We start from the raw sequence: 26,972 nt of genomic DNA on the forward strand, positions 1-26,972 counted from the left end.
GGGATTACCTATTTGGTGTCTTGGGCCGCATGGGCTTTCCCTCGGGGTTTGTCTCCTGGATAAAGCTACTTTATCAGCAACCCACGGCTACAGTGTTCATTAACGGCGGGGTTTCCACTGCTGTCCCCATCACTAGAGGGACTAGACAGGGGTGCCCCTTATCCCCTCTCCTCTTCGCGCTAGCGATTGAGCCTCTGGCGTGTAGGCTGAGGCAACATCATAACGATAGAGCGCTTCGATGCCCCCTGCGACAAATACTAATCTCACTCTATGCTGACGACCTGACGCTGTATGTTAGAGACCCCCAAAGCAATCTGAATCCGTTGCTGAGCGAATTCATAGTCTTTGGGAAACTCTCTGGAATCTCCATAAACTTGGAGAAATCGCAGCTCTGGCCCCTGACGCCGGCGGTGAACAAATTCCCCCTCGATTACCCGCTAACATGGTGTGATACGGATCTGAGATATCTTGGGATCCGGATTTCTGGAGATAGGGAAGAAATGATCCGTCTCAACTATGGCACGGCCATGAGCCGTCTTACCTCTAATATTACACGAGGGATCACCCTGCCGCTATCAATGGTGGGTAGGGCTTCGCTGATTGAGATGGTGATATTGCCGCAGTTTTTATATTTGTTTCTAAACCTCCCCTATCACCCAGGACGTCCCTTTTTTAAAACGCTGCAATCTGAACTTATGCGCCTATTCTGGGGCGGCAAGAGGCCAAGGGTCCAGTGGGCGACACTGACGAGGCCTGCAGCGCAATGCAGCTTTGATATTCCGGACTTTGAATTGTATCATGCATGCGCCCAGGCCCATTACATATACTACTGGGTGAACCCGCCGGCTTGCATGCCGCAGATGGCGGCGGAGCAATGGCTGGCAGACCCGATACCCCTGGACGGAGTGATTTATGACCAGCCCCGCCCTCGTAGCGTAGAGCTCCCAACAATAACGAGTACGATAAGGTCTTGGCACTACATTATGAGGATTGTGGGAGTGCCGTATATTTATTCAGCGGCCTTGCCCCTGACATACCACCCTGAATTATCGCTGCTGCAGGAGAAGGGTTTTCAGCAGCTATGCGCCCGAGTTCATAGACAGACTTCGGGAGCTCTGTTCTGTAATGGGACCTTTTGCACATCCGCCCAATTTTTTGGGGCCATACAACCCACACCGCTAGAAATGTTCCTATATGTACGGCTGCGGCAGGGAATAAGGGCTATTTTCCCGAGTTTCCCACGGGAGCCGGACTCTCTCAAGCCGCTGCAACAAATGCTGCAGAGCACAAACCCTGGACACTTGGTGTCTAACCTGTATCGAATGATTCGAACAGAGGGGGATCACCCCTGCAGCGCTGCACGTACACAATGGAAAACTGACATGGGCAGGGATATAACAGATGATCAATGGCACTACTGCTGCTTACAAACCGCGGAAATATCTGCAAGTGCCCGGCTTCGTATAATCCATTACAAGTACTTGCAGCGCATGTATTATACACCGGCTAGGCTATGTCGCTTTGGGTTACGAGACTCGGACAGCTGTGATCGATGCGGCAGATCGGGGGCTGGATTCCTCCACCTGGCCTGGGAGTGCCCGACAGTGCTGGAATACTGGACCCGGGTCTTCGGGGCGCTTGCTGAGATGATTGAGCAGCCAATGGAGACGGACCCTTTAGTTGCGCTCTTAGGTTACACGAAGCAAATCCCCAAAGCGCGTCATAGATATGTTACGATTTCCTTGTTGCTGGCTAAGCGCAGAGTAGCATGTAGATGGGGGCGAGGGCCAGCCCCCAAGTTTAAGGAATGGCTGAAAGACATGACATATTGTCAGGACCAACTTACAAGGTATGCGGAGACACTGCCCAGGGCCTCAAGACCCCCAGACATATGGGATCCCCTCAAACGTTTCCTGGTGACACATGCAGAGGACCCTCCGCTGGGGGGGCGAGGATGTTGCTCCCCCTCCCCCGATATGCTACCGCCATGAACTCTAGATAAGGGATAGTGTAGGAGTGTCGGTTGGGGCGGTGAGGGGGGGCGGTGGGGGGAAGGGGGGAGAATGATCGGACTGGTGAAATGTATTTCCAGATGACACATGTGTCGACCTCGGACCTTTTTGCATGGCGGAGAATCGCATGATGACCTATGATGGCATGCTTAAGAACGCAGTGGGGATGGTCATGACGAACCCCGGGAGGAGCCAAATGCTGTTACGGTCTCCTTCATATTTCAGACATAATAATTTGAACTTACAGATATAAGGTGATGCGCATGTACCCAAAGGATCCCTGTATGTGTTGAGCTGTATATTTCCTGACCGAAATGTGTTTTTGTCTTTGTGTGAAAAAAACAAACTATAAATAAAGTTAAAAAAAAAAATATATATATATATAGATGCCCATTTGCAGACATATTTTGAAAACACATGACTCCTGGATTAAATATTTATCAATGGCCACATATACTTACTTACATGCATCAATGCCAATAATCATTGTAAAAGTTAATCAACACCTGAACTAATGAAAAATGTTTGCTTTTTTAGAAAATTGACATAGTAATTGCACATCAAAATATAGAAGTGAAAGATCACCTCCAAATATGTCACGCACATCATTTTGCAGAGTATGCCAAACAAACTGGCCTCTATCTGCGATTTTAGTACTGCAAACGATGTCTTGAAGCAAATATGGGTGCTAGAGACTGCAATTGTACAGACTGTATTGAGGGTAAAGTGCAGCCATTATGTCCCCTCTAATTCCTCGGTTTAGCCTCTTGGATGAAATCAGTATCCAAGCTCTCTTACATAGCTAGTATGTAATGATGTAATGAAATGAGTGTTTCTGTTGAGTGATGATTCTGCCTATCTAATTACAAGATTTAGGGGTGACATTACAGGATTTTGGTATGAAATTTGAGAGTTTTGGGTTGCTCAATAAATTGATATACTTCAGCATACATATTTTTGTCGAGTTCAGCTATAATCAGCTGTATGAGGGGATGTGGATGTGGCTACGACAAGGACCCATGTAGCACTTGCCAAGGACCCGAGGCCTTTGCCCAGATAAGGTGGAAGTTGGGGATCCTAAAATTTAGAGTAGAGAGATGAGAGTGTATTGTGCATCTGCTGGTGCCACTGGAGAGGATCTTTGTTTTTTAGGCGGCAGAGAGTGCTAGAGAGTGAAGGGACTGATCATGAGCAGTGATGTGATCCTCCCTTGCATTGTGAGCTGTTTAATGCTATGTCTACTGTGACTGATTAGCCTGCTATTTGGTGTTCACACTGTAATGCACCTGAGGCTTTACTCCACTGGGCACTTGAAATAGCACGAAACCCGAGGCTTACTGGACCAGTTGTTCAGTGCATGGTTTAATGGAGATGGATTGTCCAACACTACTGAGGTGTCAATCTATTCTGGACCTCTGAAACGTTCATAAGTTCCAACACAAGATGTCTACAACTGTTAAAAAGACTTGTGAAGTGCACAAGGGAAGTCTTCAAACTAGTGTTGGGGGGACATGGGTTCTCTGTCTACAAGAGGGGACATTCAGTCACTACTGGTCGAGTTTCTAAAAGGAAATGGGCCAATTATGACAGGACTTTGTTAAGTCACTTACTGACCTAGACCATGCTGTCCAAAAACTTGATACTTAGATGGACCACTTAGAAGTTGTGACAGCTGAAGTGATACACGATAGGGAGGAATTAGATGTTAGACTAGAGGAGCTGGAAAGAAGATGCCAATGTGTTACTGGCAAACCTATAAATGGTGAAAAACATCCTTGATGAAATAATTTGCATATTAAGGTAATTCTGGACTCAGATTATGTCCATGATGTACCCCAGTATTATTCAAGATTTGTTTAAACCACTTCTACAGGGCCTTGAAGGTCTTCTATTGATTTAGAACACACTCACAGAGTATTCAGCAAACACTGACCTAGTGGGAGGTGGCAACAAACAAAGAAGGCTAGATAAAGAGAGGCGCAACAAAAACTTTGAAAGAGACAGGTGCCAAAGATAATGATCTTGACCCTAGAGACCCTTGAACTGAGTGCTGATGATAATAATCACTTCTGATCTACAGGATTTATCCCTCAAGAATACCTTTAGACTTAAATCCAGTGGCTGTTCCTAATATCCTTTGACAGTGACATATTGGAGAATGGGTCTCCTCAACACGGCTTATTGTATACTACTTTCTTATTCTTTTCGCCTGTTAAGGTGGGTGGAGGGTAGAAAAAACCACCTTCTGGTTACTGAGGAGATGGTCCTGCTGAGGAGGTTTGGTAGATGATTGCAGTTTGAGCTGTGAGGAGAGCTTCTCTGACATGCACCAAAGCTCTTTGGAGTCTGATGGAAAAATTATGTTGAGAAGGCATCACATTAGTTCCAAGTTCTAGTGCTTAATTCTGTTCTTGTTTTTTTTGTTTGTTACTATAGTCAGAACAATATTATTGACAAGATCAGTGAAGGGATGTGGAAGGGCTGATCGAGCAGCCTTGAGAATGTTAAGGTGGAATGTCTACGTGTCTATACTCCTCCCATTACACATGCGAAGCAGGACAAGGGACCAACACTGAATAGTTTGATCCGAAATGTACAGGGTCTCAATTCCCAGGTTGAGAGGAATTCATAGTTCAATTGGCTTCATATGAAACCGGGCAACATAGTGCTCTTACAAGTGACACTCTTCCTGCTCGATGATGGCAAAAGATGTCATTCACAATACTACCCACAGCAGTTTCGCTGTAATGCTTTACCAATACCAAGGGCATTACAAACTTGATAGGGTTAGCAGGCCATTCATGTGGATTTGAGTCACAGGGATACTAATTAATGGAGAATTAAGGAAAAGCAGTCATATCCGTGCCAGTTTACTGCCCACATGAAAGTAAACAGTAGTTTTATTCTTGGCTCATCGATCACTTGACAACTTGATAGATGGAGATGACTTTAATGTAGCTCTTGAACCTAGTATAGATTGATTAAATCTATCCTGGCAGATGCTAAAGCCCCCATCTTCTATGGCCATTGGTTTTGAAGCACTGAAATTAATAGATGTCTGGCATACACTGCAGTAGGGAGAAACGTATTACACCATTTTCTCTAGCGTTCATAGATCCAATCAAAATTGTCTACATTTGTGTCTTCCCATCCGTATATATTCTCGGGTTAACACTTCCAGAATAGGTTCACAGGTCCTGTCAGACCATACACCATACACCTCTGAGGTACCACCCTATAAAATCTTGAAAATTAACAAGGTAGCATTTTGAGACCCTATCTATAGAGGAAATATATAAGAAGTAAAAAAAAATACTTTAAAGAGAATAAAACAGGGGATATCATGGGTGACAATGTGGGTCATTGCGAAGGCAGTGGTTAGGGCTGAACTCCTCAAATGCACCACAACATTCCTACGCATGGCCAGGGCCTGACAATTAGATCTCAAAGTGGAAATTGCTAAACTGGAACTAAAGTTCAAAATAAAAGCTGTGAGGGAACACACAGAGCCTTGATCAGAGTCAAGGGCGCGTTGGAGGCAGTAATGACAATATATGTGGTCTACAAATTGTTGGAAATGAAGGAATTATATTATGCAAAGTGGGGCAGGGTGGTTAGGCTGTTAGCCCTTAAAATATTCTTGCACAGATCAAGGAAGTATATACACTTGATAGCAGATGAGGGGGGCAGCTACAAACAACAGACTTGGGAATCCCAGAGACCTTTGTACCTTATTACACAACTCTTTATAGGGTAGAGCAGTATAGCACAAAAACACAGGATGAGTACTTAGCATGAGTTTTCTTTCTCGGAATTGACTCAGAAATGAGACAGGAATTGGTACAACTGATGACGGCAGAAGAGGTAGCACAGGCCATTAAAACACTCCCTAACAATACAGCCCCAGGACCTAATTGGTTCTCTAACTCCTTCTATCAAAGCCTTCTCAGTAGTCCTCCACCCTATCTGAATAAGGTCTAAAACCCTTTCCTTGACACCCAGGAGTTAGCTCTATCGATGATGGAATCTCTTCTTACTAAGGGTGTGCAGTAAACTCCATTTGGCTGGCAGAGTTCGCTGAGTTTTGCCTCTCTGTGCTCCTCTTGGAGCAGAGTTCAGCAAAAACATCCTCTATCAGCTGGGTAGCATAGTTTGCTGCCCAAATGATGTGTGCTAGCCAGTAACATTCTAGTGCCCCAACACCACATTCAAGGTTTACAAGGACATGCGCAGAGACCAGATCTGGGGGAGCAGGACGTGATAGACGCTGAGAGAAAATCTCTTTTCAGCAGTCAGGAAAGCAGGCCCCATTCAGGCGCCCTGAGTCAGCCGCTCCAGGTAAGTTGTCATAACTCTGCCACAAGAGGGGAAGTTAAGTTTCCATATCACACAGACATGTGGCTGGAGCGAGGCGGATTCTTCTTCCGACACATTGCAGCCTGTGTGCTACTGTACTGTTCATGGAGAAGGCTCCCTCAGTGACGTCCACTTGGATAATGATTACAGATAGGCTACCAAAACTATCACTCGCACACCTGATTTGCGGAGGCCTGTGGATTATTTATCCTATTGATCATCATTGTCATTCAGATGGGATTCCCATTTGTGTGGCACACATTAAGAGCTACTAGCACAAGTCCCAATTTTGTGGATGTCTTATTTATTCAGTGCGCTGCCCTATTTTTAGAAAATACCTCTTTTTTGTACATCAGTGTATCTGTCAATAATTGGCAACTGATGTGTAGTTCTAAAACAACTTGCTGTATATCAGACCATGCATTTGCCTAAAGATCATTAGCAACAGCGCCTACAGTTCAGTGAGAAACATGCAGAGTTTATTATGTGTGCCCCTCCTTGAATATTTGTGCTCGTTGTTATTTAGCAGATGGAAATAAAAATTGCAGTAGTCATAATACTTTTAGTAAGTGGCCAAGCAAACTAAAGTGCGTGTTATCAATCTCACTCGTGCACTGTTAGCACTCAACGTAAGGTGTCAAAAGGTAGACTCTTTGAACAGAAATTAATAGCAAGTGCTGGGAGTCCGACAGCTCCAAATGATTGCCTTTTAGACATAAACAATGGAAAGTTGCTGCAGTCTTTCAGAGTTTTGTGAAGACCTTAAGGCAATGCACTTTCAACTTTGTAATTATCAAATCAGGCATGTTCATGTATACTATTGAAGTAAGCAGCGCTATGAAGTGGCTGGAAGACAATATACTGGTAGAACACAAACAATACACCTAAATAAATACATGATAACGGTAGAATGGCAAGCAAGGTGCTGAGTCAGCTGGGCTTGGAGTTAGTATTCCATTAGCTTCAGAATATGAAGACAATCAGAGCATTCAGCTGCACTTTGATACAGGTAGGTAGCGCCAGTGGGAGAGGAGGGGTGCTATATCATGAAATAAACGTGAGGGGAGTAATGGGTACATCTAGCCTCGTGCTAGCCCTGCCTGAATTGCCAGTGCTCCCCTATTTTTAACTGATCCCCATGCCCTAAGCATGCTTCTTCTGTATGGGAAGGGAGACAGATGTGCTGAACATGTAGATGGTGAGGCAGCAGTTTCCAAGAAGCCATGGTTAAAGTTCTGTGCCTCTCTTTGCATCTCCCAAGTTAGGTTCTGTTCGCACTGATCCGATGCAGAGGTGCTCAAGCAGGAGTTATGAATACAGATGATGCAAATCTCCTGGGCCCTTATCCTGCACCAGCTCTCTTCACAGTCTGGTCCTGACTTCTGGGAAGGCAGCGAGAAATTCAATTACAAACCAGAATGTTATCAGGTCTCTCTACAAGTACAGCATCTACACTACATTTACTGCATGTTTCATGTCTAGGGAGACCTTTCTGTCCGTTTCTGCAGGCTTTCCCCTTACTGCATATTTAATGTGTAGTCTTAAACCCCTATCATGCCAGCATGCAGAGAACCTTGTTTGCCACTTGCTTGTTACTCCGCCTGCTCACAGAACTGTGTGCAATTACGTGGAACTATGCGGAATTGTACTGAGTTTTTTGGCAACTCCACGGAATTCCACAGAGTGAAACTCCATTAGCTCGAGTCAATCCTACTTCTTACCCTAATAGCTAAACCGGGTAAAGACCCACAGGAGTGTATGTCCTGTCATCTGATTTTACACCGAAATAGTGCCGTGAAGATCTTTACTAAGTTCTTGCCCACTAGGCTGAAGGAATTGTGTCCCAGTTTAGTATCTCCCCATGAATCAGGTTTCATTAGATACAGGTTTACAGGGAACAATATCAGGTTGGCTTTCAATGTAGTTCACTAGGCAGCAACCACGAGAGCCCATATTCTCCCTCTGTCGCTAGACACGCAGAAGGCATTTGAGCATATTGACTGGGTATCCTAACTAAAGTGCTTGATAGAACTAATCTAGACCACCAAATGATCTCTTTCATTCTGACAAGTTATTTGGGACTCTCCACCCACCAGACTCTGAATATGCTCACACCTTTAAAAACCCATAAAATTCAACTGGGGAATGAGACGAGGTGGCGCCACCTGCCCTCAAAAGTTCCCCTGACAATGACCCACTGTTCCAACATGTGATGCTAATCCTGAGATCTCAGGCTTGAAAACAAGGAATAGACAGGTGAAAATGGGCCTTTTCACACATGATGTTCTTTGTTTTCTGACTCCGCTTCTTGACACCATACTTAAAGACCTCTATTGGCAGGAGGAGGAGAAAGCACACAGAAAAACAGGGGAAACTAAGGAGAAAGCAGTAAAGATCTAGGCAAAAGCAAGAGAAAGCACTCCGAAAAATGGGGAAAAGGACAGAAAGCAGCAAAAAACGAGGCAGAAGCAGGAGAAGGCACTCAGAGAAATAGGGTAAAGGAAGGAGAAAGCAGGAAAAATGGGGCAAAAGCAGGAGAAAGAGCTCAGAGAAATGGGGGAGAGGAAGGAGAAAGCAGTAAAAAGCGAGGCAGAACCAGGAGAAAGCATTAAGAGAAACGCGGGAAAGGAAGGAGAAAGTAGTAAAAAAAAAAAGTGAGGCAAAAGCAGCAGAAAGCACCCAGAAAAATACGGTGGAAAGAGCCACAGACCCACACAGGCACCCACACGCCTAATCAGAGACCCTCACAGCTATAAATCTACTCACAGAACCATACAGTCACTCACACACCCACTCACAGAACAATACAGCAACTCACATGCTCACACACCGAATCAGTGACCCAAAGAATCTCTCAGACGCACACTCAAAACTACTTACAAAACCACTCATCTACCAATACAGACACTCATACACCCACTCACAAACTCATAAAGCCACTCACACACATAGTCACTGACCCATAGGGCCACTCACATACCCATTCACAAACACATACAACCACACACACACACATTTGGCCACTCACACGCCCATTCACCAACCCACACAGCCACTTATATACCCACAAACCACTCACACACCCACTCACAGAACCATACAGCCACTCATACACCCACTCTCAAAGGTTACAGTAAGGAAATTCATTGTGTTAAACCTCCAAATTAATCACTTTAGTATTCCAGGCCATAGCAACTAGTCTTCCACAAGAAACCGTAGACAATAATATTTTTTTCAAATCTTGGATTTTCAGTGATATGACCAGCGAAGGCGCTGATTTTATATTAAAAACAGAGCTTTGGACAGTTGCCCGCTGATAGGCAGTATTTCTCTCCATGTGTTCCCATAGCTGGCGTGTTCTACAATTTGGTGCTTACTTTCCCTCCTTGTCAAAGAATAGTGGATGTGTCAGCACCTAGGCTAATGTGCTGCATATCTAAATACATATAAGGTCCCAAAGGCGAGACCAATTGCATTGCAATTGCTTGTTTAAAAATACAGCCCCGTGAGTAACGACCGTATAACATTGCGTGAGCATTGGAAGTGCTAATTTAGAACAGGTCTCTGTCACAGTTCCGGGCTTATTGGTGTCTTAAACGGTTGAAGAGTTGGAAAAGTGGTATTTTACCACATTAAACATAACAGTGAATAATGGCTGTTTTAAAGGAATGTGCTACATTTGGTTGGAATTGGCTCAACACTGGTTGACTTTTCTTCAGGAAAAACAACAGAACTCCTCAAAGGACAACACAGCAACAGCAATATGCAATAATGCAGCACAACAACACAGTAGATCACCAACACACAATGTGCAACACAGCAAACATACAGATACATTCTTGTCAGAGGTTACCACTTTCACAAATCTGCTTTCGTAATACAGTGGCCAAAATTGTTTCCAACAATTACTGGTTAGCTTACCATTAAGGACATGTGATCGTTCCAGTCAAAAATGTTTTTGTGAAACTTTACAGTCTAAATATGAAGTTGTAATATTTAGTTTTGAGTGACAATTATGAAGGACAACTTTGTTGATAAGAGTGCAATTAACAGATGTATTTATTCTTTTATTCTTTCAGATTTCTAAACACTACTATTTCCTGACTTTCTTGCAAAGTGCTGTGCGTGCTCTGCAATCCTGACACCTGGGCTCATCCTCTCATCATCTCCACAGTTTTACTAAATTATCATTTTATCCTCCAGAGCTGAAAATGCTGTGATGCGCATGTGCTTTCTCTAAACCATAGCAATGGTGTGTGTCATCTCAGCGTGTTTCACCTGCCTCTACAACAGCCTCAAAAAGATACTACAGAACATTTGTTTAAAATTAAAGTGCAATGCATTGTGTGCTTTAAAGGATGTGACTGCTGTGTACTTAAAGTGTGATAACTGATGTATTTATAAATGTGTAAACGTGTGTGTATATATATATATATATATATGGAGAGTGATAACAGGGGATGCTGATCCTCAGTTAGTGCCTTAAACTGGGCGGTAAGGAGTTTTTTAAATGTTAATTTAAAATAATACATTGCCATCCTTTGTGTATTTGATCAGGAAATAATGCAAATGAGTGATAACGAAGTTCTCACACATTGGTATGGAAAATCTAGGGTGTTAGTAAATTATCAAGGAAGTTGATACTCTGGAATTTTATCAGTATTCTCCAAATGGAGATATGTGAAACATGAACAAGAATAGCTCTGTTCCGCCAATAGAGGTGCAGGTGTCCTCTTGTTAGGTAATGCCTCATGCCTTCATACAGATTATTTCTTAATAGTGAACCAAATTTTCAATATACCGTTTTGAGTTCACTTCATACATTACACCACTTCCTCACATACGAGAACACTGCAGTGATGGAATCCTGCTGTGACATGGCAATTACAGAAAGAAGTCAAACATATAACTGCCAAAGTATAGACAATGTGACTGAACATGGGCAGAACCAACACAGGGGAAATTATCAAATTTACAGGAATATGCCACAGGGCGCAAAAAAGGGTTGGGAAGAGATGGTGGAATTTTGTGAGGAGTAGAAACTGAAAGAGGAGAATTGTGAGGTAGCCAATGAGGGAGGGACCAAAATTGTAACAAAGTGGCCAAATATTTGTAGGGAGGAGAAGAAAGCAGAAAGAAGAAGCGTCCAGCACACACGCTCAATTAAACAAGTTATAAGAGGAATCCAGGATCTTCCGTTGCCTCCATGCCAAGAAAGCATAAAAGGGGCAATACGAGGTGATTTAGAGGGGGCGGATTTTCTGCATATGATGTGGACCTGTGCGAAACTGGGAACATATTGGGAGGAGGTGCTAGATCTCATATGTAACATCACTGACCGGACGTTAGGACCGGAGCCGGGTGTTTGCTTGCTGCATTGGTTCCCCCATACTGCTAAAACAAAGGTGACCAACACATTCCTGGATCTGGGCCTTGTTTTGGCTAAACGGGAGATCACGATGCATTGGAAAGCATGTAGAAGGGCCTAGTATGGAGAGATGGCGGGTGGAATTTCTCAAGTGGGCACGGAGTGAGGGTACATTCAGGTTGCAACAAGCTATCCGTACTAATAATGAGAGGGCGCAAGAAGCAGCTAGAGCATGGGAGGCTTTAGTTACAGAACTCCAAATACCAGACACAGACTCAGAGGAGGGGTCGACCTCAGAAGGTCGTGGAGATTCAGATGCAACACTAGCACAAGGAAAAGAATGCACCATTGTGTACAGTGGCAGTAATACTTCTTAGGGATATGCTACCCCCAGTACTGTATTCATGTTGTTTAATATGGACTGCAGGAATAGGTTATTGATGATAAAACGGAGACTCAAGGGGCACCGGCGGAGGGAGGGGTGGGATTGGGAGGAGGGTATGCGAAGAAGTGGCTTATGTGACCTGTAAAGACCTGAACTGTTATTTGTTTAACGCTGCTTCACCATGGTTGGTTAAAATTAATAAAAATAAATAAAAAAATAAAAAAGCAGTACAAAGATCGTAATAGTGGTTTGGAACCCACAAAGTAAATATTTCAGTGACTTTAACTAGATTCACATCAGTATTCTCCAAATGGAGATATGTGAAACATGAACAAGAATAGCTCTGTTCCGCCAATAGAGGTGCAGGTGTCCTCTTGTTAGGTAATGCCTCATGCCTTCATACAGATGATTTCTTAATAGTGAACCAAATTTTCAATATACCGTTTTGAGTTCACTTCATACATTACACCACTTCCTCACATACGAGAACACTGCAGTGATGGAATCCTGCTGTGACATGGCAATTACAGAAAGAAGTCAAACATATAACTGCCAAAGTATAGACAATGTGACTGAACATGGGCAGAACCAACACAGGGGAAATTATCAAATTTACAGGAATATGCCACAGGGCGCAAAAAAGGGTTGGGAAGAGATGGTGGAATTTTGTGAGGAGTAGAAACTGAAAGAGGAGAATTGTGAGGTAGCCAATGAGGGAGGGACCAAAATTGTAACAAAGTGGCCAAATATTTGTAGGGAGGAGAAGAAAGCAGAAAGAAGAAGCGTCCAGCACACACGCTCAATTAAACAAGTTATAAGAGGAATCCAGGATCTTCCGTTGCCTTCATGCCAAGAAAGCATAAAAGGGGCAATACGAGGTGATTTAGAGGGGGCGGATTTTCTGCATATGATCGTAATAGTGGTTTGGAACCCACAAAGTAAATATTTCAGTGACTTTAACTAGATTCACAAACTAACAGTATCCAAGATAAGTTTGAATGTAATAGGGAACGAAACTTGTCAAATATCATGTTGACATGTTAAGCGTCCTCACAAGAACAGTATCTCACTGCACCTTGGTTTGTGAGGACTTCTTTGGGAAGTGTGGATCCCATACAAGATTTTGGAAGTGGCCCTCTTATGATAAGAAACTTCAAGTTAGCAAGACGCCAGAATGGTGTTGGTGTTCGGCATATAAGTGCCCTTTTTTAGCATTAATTAAGCACATTCTTTAGGAACAGTTTGCAATGCCATAGTGAAGATGCTCTTTGCTTTGCAGACATTGTGTATTGTTAAACACAACTCTGGAGAGAAGACATTTTTAAAATACTTCTGCGTTTTGACTGTATTTTATTAAAACACTATTTTTCTCAAAGTAGAAATAAAAGAACTACCATTGTAGAAGAACGCCCTGCCACTTCATCACAAGCATGCCCTTACTTTGACCACCATGCTAAAGTGTAAAGCAAGGTTATTACAAAGAAAAAGTTTAATTATCATATAAAAGCCACATGCTTTAATGGTAATACAGCAGGCTACTTTAGTTGTTGTTGTATTGTTTATGAAGTGTTCATACATTAATTGTCCTTTCTATGATTAGCCCCCTTTACTTCAATCATATTATGTGACTGTGTTTTGACTTATCATGCTTTGCTTGCAGCTGATGCCTACAAACAAGCTAAAGGCTAGTAGGTCTAATGGACGAACAATCTCTTCAGCAGGACCATCTATGTTAACAATATTTGATGTCATGCAATGAACCCCAAAAGTTTCAATATGTTCCGCATGTTTTCCCTTTGGTTTGTGCGGCATGCTTTTCATTAGACGTCATGGGGCACAACAGTATTTTGTATGGTTGCAGGGATCTGCTGTGAATAAACTTTAAAAAAGAAAATATTAATCTACAGCAGTTATTCCACTATCTTAAGCAAATATTTAACTTTTCTTTTTGCAAAATGAGCTTTCTCTACAAAAACACTCAGTTATCGAATGCACAAGTGTAGTTTTACTAAGGATTTCAATATATTGCGGTTTGGCAGAGAAGAGGGATGGAAAGTGTTTACTCAGCTCTTTTATTCTAAACAAATAATAGATGTTACTGCTATATTCGTTAGAAAGAATCCACATTGTCTGTCTTCGTTGCACAATTTATAGATTTTTTTCATATACAATTTATAGATTTTTTCATTTAAGGGAAACCTTTTTTGTCAACAACAAATGTTGAGTTTGTTGAACTTTTTAATTTTCTTTTTTGTATCCCTTCATCAGAATGGGGGTAATTTCATTAAAATGTATCAATTTGAACAGATGTGTAGTTTTTTGTTTTGTTGTCATAGAACGGGGACAGAGGATGTTAATATTTAGCCTGTACGATGTTTTCCTATGTAAATTATTTATAACGCGTTTCCTTTTCGTCTCTTATTTTGTGCAAATCAATGAACACCATTTTGTTTTGTCAGAGATTGTAAATAATTATTTATTTGTTGAGATAAACATCATTTCATCAACGAAAAACAAACGTTTAGTAAGTCCCTCATTTTTATAAGTTAAAGAGTAATGATAGAAAATAAATTATCAAAAAAAGGTTTTCAAAAACGTTTCTGTCAACATTGTGTTTTGTATAATTTGCAAAAAAAGTTTTAATTTGAACTACTAGAACTTGTTCAAGAGACATAACATGAAGATCAAGAGATAATGCTCTGGCAAACATGTGCTAATGCTCTGGGAAAACATTTAATATCTGTTATGTGGGAGGTTTTAAAGCTGATGAATGTTTTCATGTAAATCTGAAAAGCTTCGAAACTGACCGCTTGATTGGTTATAAAGTTCACCCATTTAGCCTTCCTCCCCTTAGGGTTCATGAAGTGTTTTACATATTGTAATAGGTTAGATGGAGAAAACATAATATTCTTTCAAATGTGAGATTAAGCTGCATAATGAACAAGTTCTGTTTTCAATGATCATCTAATAATGTCACATGAAACATTAACATGTTTAAGGGTTGTGACAGGTCTCCCAAGCACCACATCTGAACTCAAGGATTTATGTGCTCTATCGAATTGTAAATTGAGTGAGTGATCGATCAAAAGTGTAAGAAAAACACTGTTTAAGATGTGAAGATAGTTGCAGGTGGTGGGAGGTGTATGACATTTGAAAGTGGTGAGGCGTAAGTGTTGCGGATGAGTTTAATGTAATGATTGAGCAAAGCAAGTGTGCACAGCAGTGTGCAGATTGTACAATGTGACACTTTCAGGCCCTTTAAAATGTGTGCTTGCCCGGTGTCTCGCAATGCATCTGGAATTGACTCTTGAAGATAATGCCCTAACCAGGCTTGAGGAGCATCCAATGATGCGGGTTGCAAACAATCATATTGAAATATGTGCAGAAAGGGATTTAAATGAGATGAAAAAAGTGTGGGGATCTCAAAAAGGGATGTGGCTTAAATATTTTTTTCTATTTTTTATTGGCATTTATGGGTCATATCACATTTTATTTCACAGAACATAAATGTCATTGAGATCAATCTCCTCCTTTCACAACATTGCACTCATTATTACATTCCTATATACCAACAATGTTCCATCAATAATTATCAACATTATATGTTATTTTAACTTTCGTAACCTACCTCCTCCCACCCTCCCACTCTCCCTTCCCTCCGTTTCCTGGTATCGAGGTCAGTCCAGTCCTGTTTCCTCTGGGAGGTGTCTATTATTCATTTAATGATCTTGTCATATGGTGGACCATCACCTTTTACACTGTGACCCCTAGAGTGTCACTCAACTCCTCCCTCTACATTGTTTTGGTTATCTCATGCATCAAGGGGGGGGCTTAAGGTCGGTTATCATATTTGTCCATGTCCTGATATCATCATCAAGCTTCTCATCTCTCTGGACCTGTTTCATGGTGACCTTTTCCACTGTTGCCCATTCACACACTTCTTTCGTCCACACCTTAACTCTGCAGTCATGGGGCTTAACCATGCTATAGCATGTAGTCGCTTTGCCAACACTTGACCCAGAAGTATGAACTTCCTGCTTAATTTCTTGTCTTTGGGAGTAGGAAGCTGGCCTAGTAATACTGTACAGACCTCCCTGGTCTCCTCCCATCCTGTAGCTTCTTTTATTTTTGATATCAATGCCTCCCAGTATGTAGTTACATCTGAGCACCTCCACACCATGTGCATAAATAATCTGCCGCTGGTTCTTTACATTGGGGGGCATTCGATGGAGCGGTCTGTGTATATTTTGCTGAGAGTTTGGGGGTGAGGTAGGTCTGATGTACATAATTATATTGGGTCAGTTTAAATCATTCATTCATACTCACTTTCTTAACCCCTTTGTGTGTTCTTATCCAAATTCCCCTCCGCCAAGGGATCCCCACCGTGTCCTCCCAACTTGCCTATGGTGGAAGTGCCTCATGCGGGTGGTCATCCTGGATTCCCTGATATAAGTGAGACCTAAATTGCCTTCCCTGGGCCATGTCTAACATTACCTGCAGTACATTAGTGGTAGGGAGTTCTTATGGAAAGGATGGCCATACCTTACGTTTCACCTGGGCGATCTTTTCATATTGCAAGAATTGACCTCTACCAGGTTCAGAGGTGGCTTCTGTGGTTTCCTGGGTTATAAATTGACCATTGACATATAGGTCCCCCATTGTTAGGCAGCCTCTTGCCCTCCATCTTTGTACTGACATAGACTCTGTGATTTTACAAAAAGGCTTTACAGTCCATAGCGGCTTGTCTGGGGCATGAGATGCGTGCTGCATTACCTTTCCTATTGTGGTACCCCAAATTTCCGCCACATGTTGTATTATACATAGGTAAGTGGAGGTGACCCTTGCAGTGAGCATTAACAGTTCCGGTAAAGATTTATCCCCATGTGTGCCTGCCAGAAGCTGTTTTTCTCAGTTATCGTTTTCATCCAACCAATGAATTGTATGCTGAAGCTGGGAGGCCATGTAATAGTATTACAGACATGGTACTTCGAGGCCCCCGGGGTTCCACACGCTCTGCATCTTTGCTAATCAAACCCGTTTACATTTAGAGCCCCAGAGGAACTCAAATAGAAAGCCATTCTCGATTTGAAAATAACAACAGGGAATTTTAAACATTGAATGTTATAGTGTGTATTGGAATTGTGGCAGGATAATCATTTTTGTGATAGTGATCCTTCCCATAAGGGATATAGGCAATTCCCTCCAGAATCACACAGAACCACGGATACCCTCCACCACCCTCCCTATATTGAGCTCTGTGCATAAGGCAGTTGTATGTGCCAGTCTAATCCTCAAATATTTACGGTCAGTGGTTGCCCAGGTGAGACTCACCTCTGGGAGTCTGTCTCTTGGATGTTTTGCTAATCTTTCCACAGGAACTACTTTGGATTTTCCAGGATTCATTTGGAGGCCAGATACCTCTCCAAACTTTTGTAGTATCTTAAGCAAAATAGGTATTGACTGTTCCGGCTGCCGAGCATAGACTAGTGTATCATCACCGTATAGGTAAAACACATGGTTGATGGCTCCCAATTGTAGCCCCCCAGTGCTCAGCCGGTCTCGCAGAGGTACTACCAAAGGTTCCATGGCTATCACAAATATTTGGGGAAACAAAGGGCAACCCTGCCTGGTGCCTCTGTGCAGCAAGAGCACCTCTGACACCAAGCCCCCTGAACGGACTCGAGTGTGAGGGTCTGTATAAAGTAATTGCCCCCATTTAAGAAATCCATATCCCACGCCCAACCACTGCCGGACACACCATACATAGGACTAGTCCACTGAATCGAAGGCTTGTTCTAATAATGCTAAAGAATTGTCATCCTCTTCAAGATTTGGGGAGTGCCATACATGTGCCATGGGATGTGGCTAAAACATGTAAACAAAATTCCTGTGATTACCATAGTGTGTTCATTGACTGGTGTTTTGCTTTCTCTCAGAAATTTCTATTCTTGCATACAGAGATGTATCACAACTAGTGACATACACCTAAAACCGGCCAGGCCTATTAGCTTTGTCAATGGTTGTTAGCTGTTGTCGATAAATGAGTTAGAATAATGATTTTATATTAAATTATTACGGTTCTAAAATTATAAGACTGTGACTTAAATTGCACTGAGCCTTGTAGAAGAAGCAATCGAAATCAGAAGTTGTTGGGCATGGCTAATGAGGAGTGAGGTGAGCGAGGCACAGGTGGACAAGAGTGGAGCTGGGCTGCTTTTGCTGTGCTCTTTTCTCCACTTGCCAGCCTCTTTGTGAGCTCTCCTTGGCTTGCTCTTGACTTCTGCCCTCTCTCCATGTGGCAGCCGTGGAGCAGTCTGAGCTGAGTGGGGCTGAGATGATGGCTGCAAAGCACAGTGGAGCACCTCTTGGCCCGTCCCATCCAGTCTTGTCAGTCTTGCTAGTGAGATGTGCCTGGACACACTGGAATTGGGACTTCACTGCTCACAGAGTGCAGGCATTAGGGTGAGGCCCGCCTCAACAGTGGTGCGAAGCAGCCTGCATTAGACTGGTATGGCTTGCGCCATGCCAAGGGGGCCGGCATGCTCTTGTATGCAAATTTGAAAACTGCCTCAGTGCTCCTTGCTTGCTTGCTGAGCTCCCTGCAAGTAGGAGGCTTCAAATTAAACTGTGGTGGTACTGTTTCAGGAAAGACCTTCAGACCTCCTTTAAAAATTTCCATCTCCACCTCCAGCGGCCTAGCTTACAGTTGAACAACCAGGTGCAATAAATCTTTCTGGCACATGCAATTGGCTACTAAAGATGGCCAAAGGCTGCATTAAGGCCACGTAAGGCCAGGTGATCACCCAGTTGGGAGGAGCAGCAGACTAATAAATCTACAGAGCCTCTATAGGAAAATAGGTACCAGCATCCGGGCACCTGGGCACGTGTATAGATTTTGCCTGAGAATTAATTTGGAGAGCTAACCATGCGGCACACACGGTACTCTGGGCCTTGTGAGCCACACATAAGGCCCCACATGTGAACTTGGGGTTTGGTTCTAAATCAAGAGTCACCTTTTACTCTAAGCGTGCTGCAAATATATTATAAAACTCTGAACATTTGCAAAGCAGGGGCATTGATGTCCTTCCAATATTAGAGGAGAAGGGAAGGCACGATGTAGGTATGGTTGCTCACCAGAATGATGAGGGGGTAATGGGCAATTTTCCTATTTGCCTCTCTACCTTAGCTGTGGGTTCCCAGTTGACTGTCAGGGGTTGAAAGTTCACCTAGTGAAAAATGGTCGACAAGATATAAATGATGAACCAAATAGATGGAACTTGTTACCTGGTGTTCTAAATAGTGTATGCCTGACCAGTCATTCTCTGTGGCCTTATAATTAGCAATGAGGTGACGATTATTTCCTGGAATGCAGCAGGAATAAAGAACAGCAGGGAGAAATTGTACTAATTGAGTTTGCTAAAGGCAGACCTGATTTGCTTCCATGAGACATGGTGTGATGGGGAGTTTTTGAGTGAAGGTTACTTCATTTTGGATTGTAAAGCTAAGCCCTCTCGGAGGGATCACGCAAAGAAGGGGATTCACATGACTGTTGTCCAATAGGCCTACTTGGAAGTATGAATGTTATAGAGATCCCAGTAATCTGTTTATGGCAGTAACTGTTTAATTCAGGTGGGGAGTTTCTTCCATCATCCCTTTTGCTGGTAAATGCATACATCCCCCAGATGCTACCTATTATGCTCTTATACAGGAGGTTTTCTCTTTTAATAAAACATTTTTGGACAAGGAGCAGGTTCTCCACATAGTTTTTGTAAGAAATTTAAATTATAAATTATCCAATTACACCTTGCATCAACTATCTGATGATGAAAAAGAGGAAGCATTGCAAACTTCCCCAATTGCCTTTCCACCAAAGATAAGAATCGATAAAAGAGGCAAGCTTAGGTTGTGGTGGGTTGCACCTCATTTTTTTTCTGTTTGGAGGCCTAAAGGTAATACATACTCCCATCAGTGACCATAGTCTGCTGATTTTTTCCCCTGGGCCTAAATATGTGTCGCCTATTAATTCATAGAGGTTTAAAGGGTCATCATCAAAATGTGATTAAAAAACAGGTAGAACACAGTGGGATCACAGAATGATTACGAGCTTGAAAAGATTGAAGCAACTAAATTAGGTTTTCTAGATATGATGGAAAGACGATTCCTCAGAAACCTATCTTCTATTAACTCAGTGATCCCAGTGGTGGCCTTGAGATTGGAAATGGGCGTGAGAAGTGCTTTTGTTCAGGGTCTGGCTGGGTTGCTTGCCTAGCGAGGAGCGATGATGATACATTAAGGTCCTGTATACAGAAAGACATTTTGGTTGACATTAAGGATAAGTCAATAATTTGTAGAAACTTTGCTTATGCTGTTGGTATGCTTCATCTAGATCCTAATTTGGTTTGTGCTCTAACAATGCAGCAATTAAAGGCTACTTTAAAACAAGCTAAATGGACCTCAAGTTTTTGTGTGGACAGGGAGGTATGTCTCAAAAAAGGGGCTTACAGAATATAATAGACTCATGTTTAGTAATCAAATTGCAACCTTATATTACTTGGAATTTGCCAGACTCTTCTAGATTTTGTTGAGGCAGGGCATGCACCCACTTAATCCCCTTTTGGCCAAATGGTATGGAAATTCTGCTGAATGTAATATATGTTGAAATGATCTCCAAGATCTGAACCATGTTCTCTGTGAATGCCAAGCACTTTTATTATGTTGTCATCATGTCAGCGCTTTGAATGAGGCCCCCCTCTTTTCTGTATTTTTCAAACATTACATTGTTTAAATTACAACAAAATTTCTACAATCATGTATAAAGTTGAATTTCTGTGAATTGATTATTGAAAATCGATTTCACATTATGAGGGGCCCCAATGAATATTCTGCTTGTCTCCTGTATAAATGTGACGCATGTATTGGTTGTGCTGTTTGACAGTGGATCGAGTTTGAGTGAGTGATGCGAATGAATGATTGTTTATGGGACCTTTTTGAGATTTTGATTATCCTTTTTGTATAAATGAAATGCCTTTTTCATTTTAATGTACTATTATTTATTAATTGTCTGTTCACGTTCTTGTGGAACTGTTCTTTTCTCATAAGAAAAAATATGAAAAATAAAGTAAATCAAATATGAACAGTTTCATTATGAGGTTTTAGGTGTATTGTATCCTTAGTCCAGTCAGAGTGTCAATATTTGAATACATGACACATAGTACACATTGAAATATATAGGTAGAGAATGTCCTCTTTTTGTGTGAATTTGAATTTCCCCTGATCCTCTACCTACATTAGATTGCCAGGGGTTCCCCTTTGTCTTATTGGTCATCAAGTCTGGCTCCCCATCTCATCCTCCTAATTCCAGGAATTCTCAGTAAATGATCCTGGGCAGATCTAAAGGATCTGGTCAGTAAATATGGGGAGAGGAGGCCTCTGATCCTGCAGGGGCCCTTGCCGTTGATAGGTTTACGTGCAAGGCATAATGATTTGAACTTAATCCTTGCATCAATAGGCAGCCAATGGAGCTTTTTCATCGCCTCCCTCACTGGTTCGCAACAAGGGATTTTGAGAAGTCTAACCGCTGAATTTTGAACTGTCTTCCGTTTTTTTGTCACACATTTCGGTAACATCAGTAAAATAAACTTGAACTTGAAAGGAAAGAAACAGAAGTATTGGTCTTCAGAGTGTCTTAGTCACACCTGTTATGTGCACTCCATGTTAGAAATGTATGCCCTTTTTCATCTGCATATCTGCATATCTCAATCCTCATCTCTTTCCTCTTGAGCACGTTCTTTTCACTCTCTCCATACTGCACTACCTCAGATCTCCTTCATTTTACCACCCCACAACACCAAAAACAAAAACTCACCCGCAAGCACTTCATTTTCTTTTACTTGTCCCTCATAAAAGATTATGATAGTTTCCTTTACAAACTTTTGCACCGAATCAGAATTGCAACTGGAATACATGACCACTGCTATGTGCGATATGCAGAGCGACCAAGAAAAGCATGACATGTTTTCAGGACACCTTTTTGGCCCACTACCAGGCACTGTGAGTCCTAGAGTCCTAAATCCAAATCTCTGAATGATGGCCTGTTATGAACACCCAGAGGCTATTCAGTTCAAAATATGCATTATACCAGATTAATAGAGCAACACCAAAAAAGCAATCTCAAATGTTGCCCATCATAAATAGTGCAGGTGACCTAAAGCATTATACAAGAAGATAATATGCACCACAAAAAAAATACAGAAACACAACTTTCAAATAGTAGCTGTAAGATGAAATAAACATGTGAAATATAAATAGGCACCAAATCGCTAAGGATTACCATAACTTTTTAAAAATTCTTTGTTCAGAAATTCGGCAGTGTTTTGGCCCACAAAGCCTTTTGATTGGCATGTATTCCATGTCATTGTTGCGTTATATTCCAGCACAATATATCACTATGGGGTCAATCACGATGAGTGTCGGAAAGCCTCCAACCTCAGGTCAGAGGTATCCAACACTCATCGTGGGTTTTGAACTGCTGAATTTGTTACAGCCAGTCGAAATTGAAACCGTACGGTTATTCCAACTGGCTTTCGGTGGGCTCCAGGAGCCCGTCTGCCAGTCGGGGATCGGCCTGTAGTCCAAATGGAAGGTGTTTTCGCCTTCTGGATTACGATGCATGCTTTCCGGCAGAGTTTCCATGTTGGCCCTTCTGACATGCAAACCCTGTCGGAAAGCTGTTTTCGGCCTCTGGCTGGGGCCGTGATGGCACCATAGGTGCCCCCTTGTTGATCTCTGCACCTTGTGGTGCCTGCCACGGGGTGCAGGGTGGAACCCAGCCACCCATTCCTCTATGGAAGCTTGTGTTATGCCGTAACATGAGCTACCATGAGGAATGAGAGTATGCGAATGCAATATATGTGCGGTTGCATCGTGATTAGGTAGTTAGGACCGTTGGCCAAAGGTCGGTCGGTCCTGTTTCCGCAGCGGTGTCTGGCGGACACAAGTCAATATAAGCCATGAAGTGTTTTGTCACTTATAACTTCAACAGTACTTAACCTAATTAGCGCTAATAGCAAAAATTACTCTTTCTGCCCCATAATCTATATTCCTGCCTAATTTCATCTACATCCATTCAGAAGCTACGTCTCTTTAAACGCCACTCCATTGTATGCCACTTCACTCTTTGCCACTCTACTCTATGCTATTCCACTCTGACACTTGACTCTACACATTATACGCCACTGCATTCTACACCATTAGACTTTACACCACTCGGCTCCATGCCATTACACTCTACACCACTCTAATCTAAGCTACTTGGGCCTGAATCACAAAGAGACTCACACTTGGATGAAATCTCTGCTCTTGGGGTAGAATGTCTGCACGGCACACTGGATATAGTGAGCCATGTGGAGATTCACCATGTGGTTGGTTTGTTGCCCATGCCCCCCTTTTGCGTCCCTTCATAGTCCATTGTGCTGCCACTGCCCCACTCACCTGCCCAGCGTGGTCATTTGCTGCTCCTGCCCCTCCTCCCTGCCCTCAATTGTCAGAGTCTGTTCGCCTGACCTCTGCCTCCCCATAGTTTTTTACTGAACAACTAGATTGCTAGCATTCTATATTTATTACAAAAGAATGGCACACCTAAAGTAATCTTGATGTAATCAAAACTGTAATACCTAAAGTATTTTGTTTATAAATGATCAAAATTAGGGTGTCTTTTTCCCATAGAAATTATGGTTGCTACTCTAAAAAACTAATATGAGGACACATTTTTCAGAGTTCTTGAATAATGATAAAGCACTTTTAAATAATTTGCTATATTTATGTTTATTTATCCAGTTGATCACTTGATTATTTGTTGCACTTAGAGGAGAGGATATGGTGTTATGGCCTGAGCCGCCAACTTTGCAACTGGGAAACTAGCTTTGAGTTTGGACATCGGCTCAACATCCTGTGATTCTTGGCAAAACACTTAATTTCCACATTTCTAAAAACAACATGAATGTGTCCTTGTGTAAGGTAACAGATGTCAATCAAAAATAGGGGGAGGAGGAGGAGGATTGGGCAGGTTCACCCTCCTGTGTGATCAGAGTACAGCAAAAAGAATCCGTAGATGACGGATCAAAAGAACCTAGCCAAGAAAAACGGGGGATTCACCAATTGGGTGAAAGACGACCTCTACTGGTAGAAAAGAAAACATTATTTTATTGAGTCCCCTCACTCACACAGCGTTGCCCCTAGGTGACAGGCTTCATCATTGGGGCCATCCCAAACATCTACTTCTTGGGACGTGCTGTGACTTGCGGAGTTGCGTAGGAGCACTTACTTTGTGATGATGTGTAGTGCAGTGTAGGGGGAGTGGTGTAAGTGATGTTTAAAAATTACCTTACTAGTGAGCTAATGTTTTATTCCTGCTCCTAGTTGGTAAGGATAAAAAAGGGTTAATAAAAGGGAAAAGTAACTGTTATATAATTACAATCCCTAGTATTGTGTTGACATGTTTCAAGGTATCCCTTAAACCTCTTCTTCAGGACAACAAAGGGACCAGCCCTTTGTGTACCACTCCATGTAGGACCTATAATAAAGTGAAATAAAAATTATGAATGCACACCTATTGTGTGAGCATTGGGAAAAAAATATACATACTGTTGATTCTGAACACGTAGTATCTGTCATGGGGAAGAAAAATCAAAATGCAAATTAATACATACTGCCTGCCCACCGCTCTTTTGGGCAGGCCAAGGTATTACGCTGCGGGTAAAGGAAGGTACTTCATAATATGGTGTAAGTGCCCTTGAAAGTAAACTTAATTAGTGCTTAGATCCTGTGTGGGTTAATATACCACACTCGATATCTCTATTGTGAGCAAGCAAGGTTTAAAAGACATAATTAAAAACACTCATGATCAAGGACAAAACGGGACGCACACAACATGTAACATAAAGTCAATTTCTTTTTGAAACATACTTATTTTACGCCTCATAGTCTGTCTGGTTTGAAAAAGCAATAAGAAATGCAGTGAAAATGCGGGAAATAAAGGTTATGTAGATTCCTGTAGGGAGAAAAAAGTCTTACTGTGCTCGGCAATCCTCCGTCATTACTACCTATTCATTCCCAAGGCAGACCGCATCTTAGCGTGTCTGTGCCTCGGTACCGGTAGAAGTAGTCTAAAAAAACAGCCGAGTCATGTCCTCATGCTGTCAGAGACTAGAGCGTGTAACTCGCAGTGTCGTTTTGTGGTGAAAATGGTCCACCATATTGTTTGTATTTTTTTAAAAAGGGGGGTGACTTTAGAAAGTCTAAATTACTTCTTTGTGTAGAGGAGTACCGCGTATGAATATAGGAGGACGCCAGGTATTTTGTCAAAATAGGTTGGGGTCGGTATCGAACCCTGGTCTAAGGGACACAGAGAGGCTCATAAATAGCAGCCATATTGGAATGGTCAAAAAGGCAATGAAAAGACAGACTAGGGATGTTTGTCATACTGCCTTCAATTTATTCAAAACACGGGGTAAAAAACTTCAGTGCCTTTATTCTTGATTTTCACATAACATGCCGTTAAAAAACATGCCAGATAGGGTTTCTTCAAAAGGTTGGGAGCAGAATCAAACCCTGATCTAAGGGTTAAAATAAATCTCAAAGATATTAGCCATTATGGAGTAGTAACAAAACAATAGACAGCCTGGGGATGGCTCTTATACTTCCTTTTGGTTAATAAAAAAGACCTAATTTTAAAATAAGCGGCAGTTAAGTAGCTTAGTGATTTCATAAGTAGGTGTCATTTTGCGCACCTGTCCTATGATTGTCCGCTTACTTGGTGAAAGTTATTGTTATTAGATCAGGTTTCAAAAGGATATTTATTTGGTAGCGACAGTTTAAGATTTCAGATATCGTGGTTCATTTATCTAGGGAATTGGCCCCATGGTATATTCTCGTTCAAGCCTCTAATATCTGTGCGTAATTTGAAGAACCATCTTTGCTCCTTCTCTATTAGCATCTGTTCTAAATTATCACAGGGTTTTATGTGTTCCAACACTACCCACCGCATGTCATTTGGGGTGTGTTGTTTCTCATTGAAGTGTGCCGTCATTCTGGTACTTGCTCTGTGGCATCAGATGTTGCTCCGATGTTCGCAGATTCTTGTGCTCACCTTCCTGGTGGTCATACCCACATAGTGTAGGTCACAGTGGCACGTTATCAGATACACAACTACTATAGTGTTGCAAGTGGCGAATTTTCGCAAATCCCATGATATTCCTGTATTGAAAGTGACCCTTTTAGTGGTTGTAGTGAGGTGGCACACACTACAGTTACCACACGGGTGGTGGCCCGTTGGCAAAGTACTGATTACTTGTTGGCTACTTTTGTCTGGGGGCTTCGGGCGGTGGGCACCAGTATGTCCTTCACATTTTTGCCCCTCTTATGTGAGAACATTGGTGTTGGTATGTTCAAGGTACCACTGTTTAGAATCCGCCAATGTTTCTTCACCAACTTTGCAGTATGTATTAATTTGCATTTTGCTTTTTCTTCCCCATGACAGATACTACATGTTCAGAATCAACCATATGTAAAAAAAATTCCCAATGCTCACACAATAGGTGTGCATTCATAATTTATATCAAAATGCTGTTAACAATATAGCTCCATGAAAGCAGCTAGCATGTCCACACCGTTCACCCGCATCCTTACAATTATGGGCTGCAGAAAGGATAATGTATATTCTCCCAAGCAAGGACTCAATTTTAATAATGTCTATTTCCATAGACCACCTCGAATCAAATACAAAATTACAGCAGTCTCTAAAGTGCATGCTGAATAATTACAAACTTGCTTCAAAAAGTGTATAAATAAATCA

The 26,972-nt window shown here is 42.1% G+C and overlaps 1 protein-coding gene across 2 annotated transcripts in view; it reads left to right on the forward strand.

The window, feature by feature from the left end:
- The window catches only part of THBS2 (thrombospondin 2), a 556,651-nt gene extending 545,927 nt beyond the window's left edge, over positions 1 to 10,724 (forward strand). For both annotated transcript variants that reach the window (XM_085612109.1, XM_085612110.1), the window contains exon 22: positions 10,448 to 10,724. In XM_085612109.1, coding sequence (XP_085468235.1) covers positions 10,448 to 10,455 — 8 coding nt within the window. In that variant the 3' untranslated portion in view covers positions 10,456 to 10,724. The remainder of the gene's footprint in view (positions 1 to 10,447) is intronic.
- Positions 10,725 to 26,972: the final 16,248 nt, after the last annotated feature.

This window comes from Triturus cristatus, chromosome 6 (genome assembly GCF_964204655.1).
Source record: "Triturus cristatus chromosome 6, aTriCri1.1, whole genome shotgun sequence".
Taxonomy (NCBI): Eukaryota; Metazoa; Chordata; class Amphibia; order Caudata; family Salamandridae; genus Triturus; species Triturus cristatus.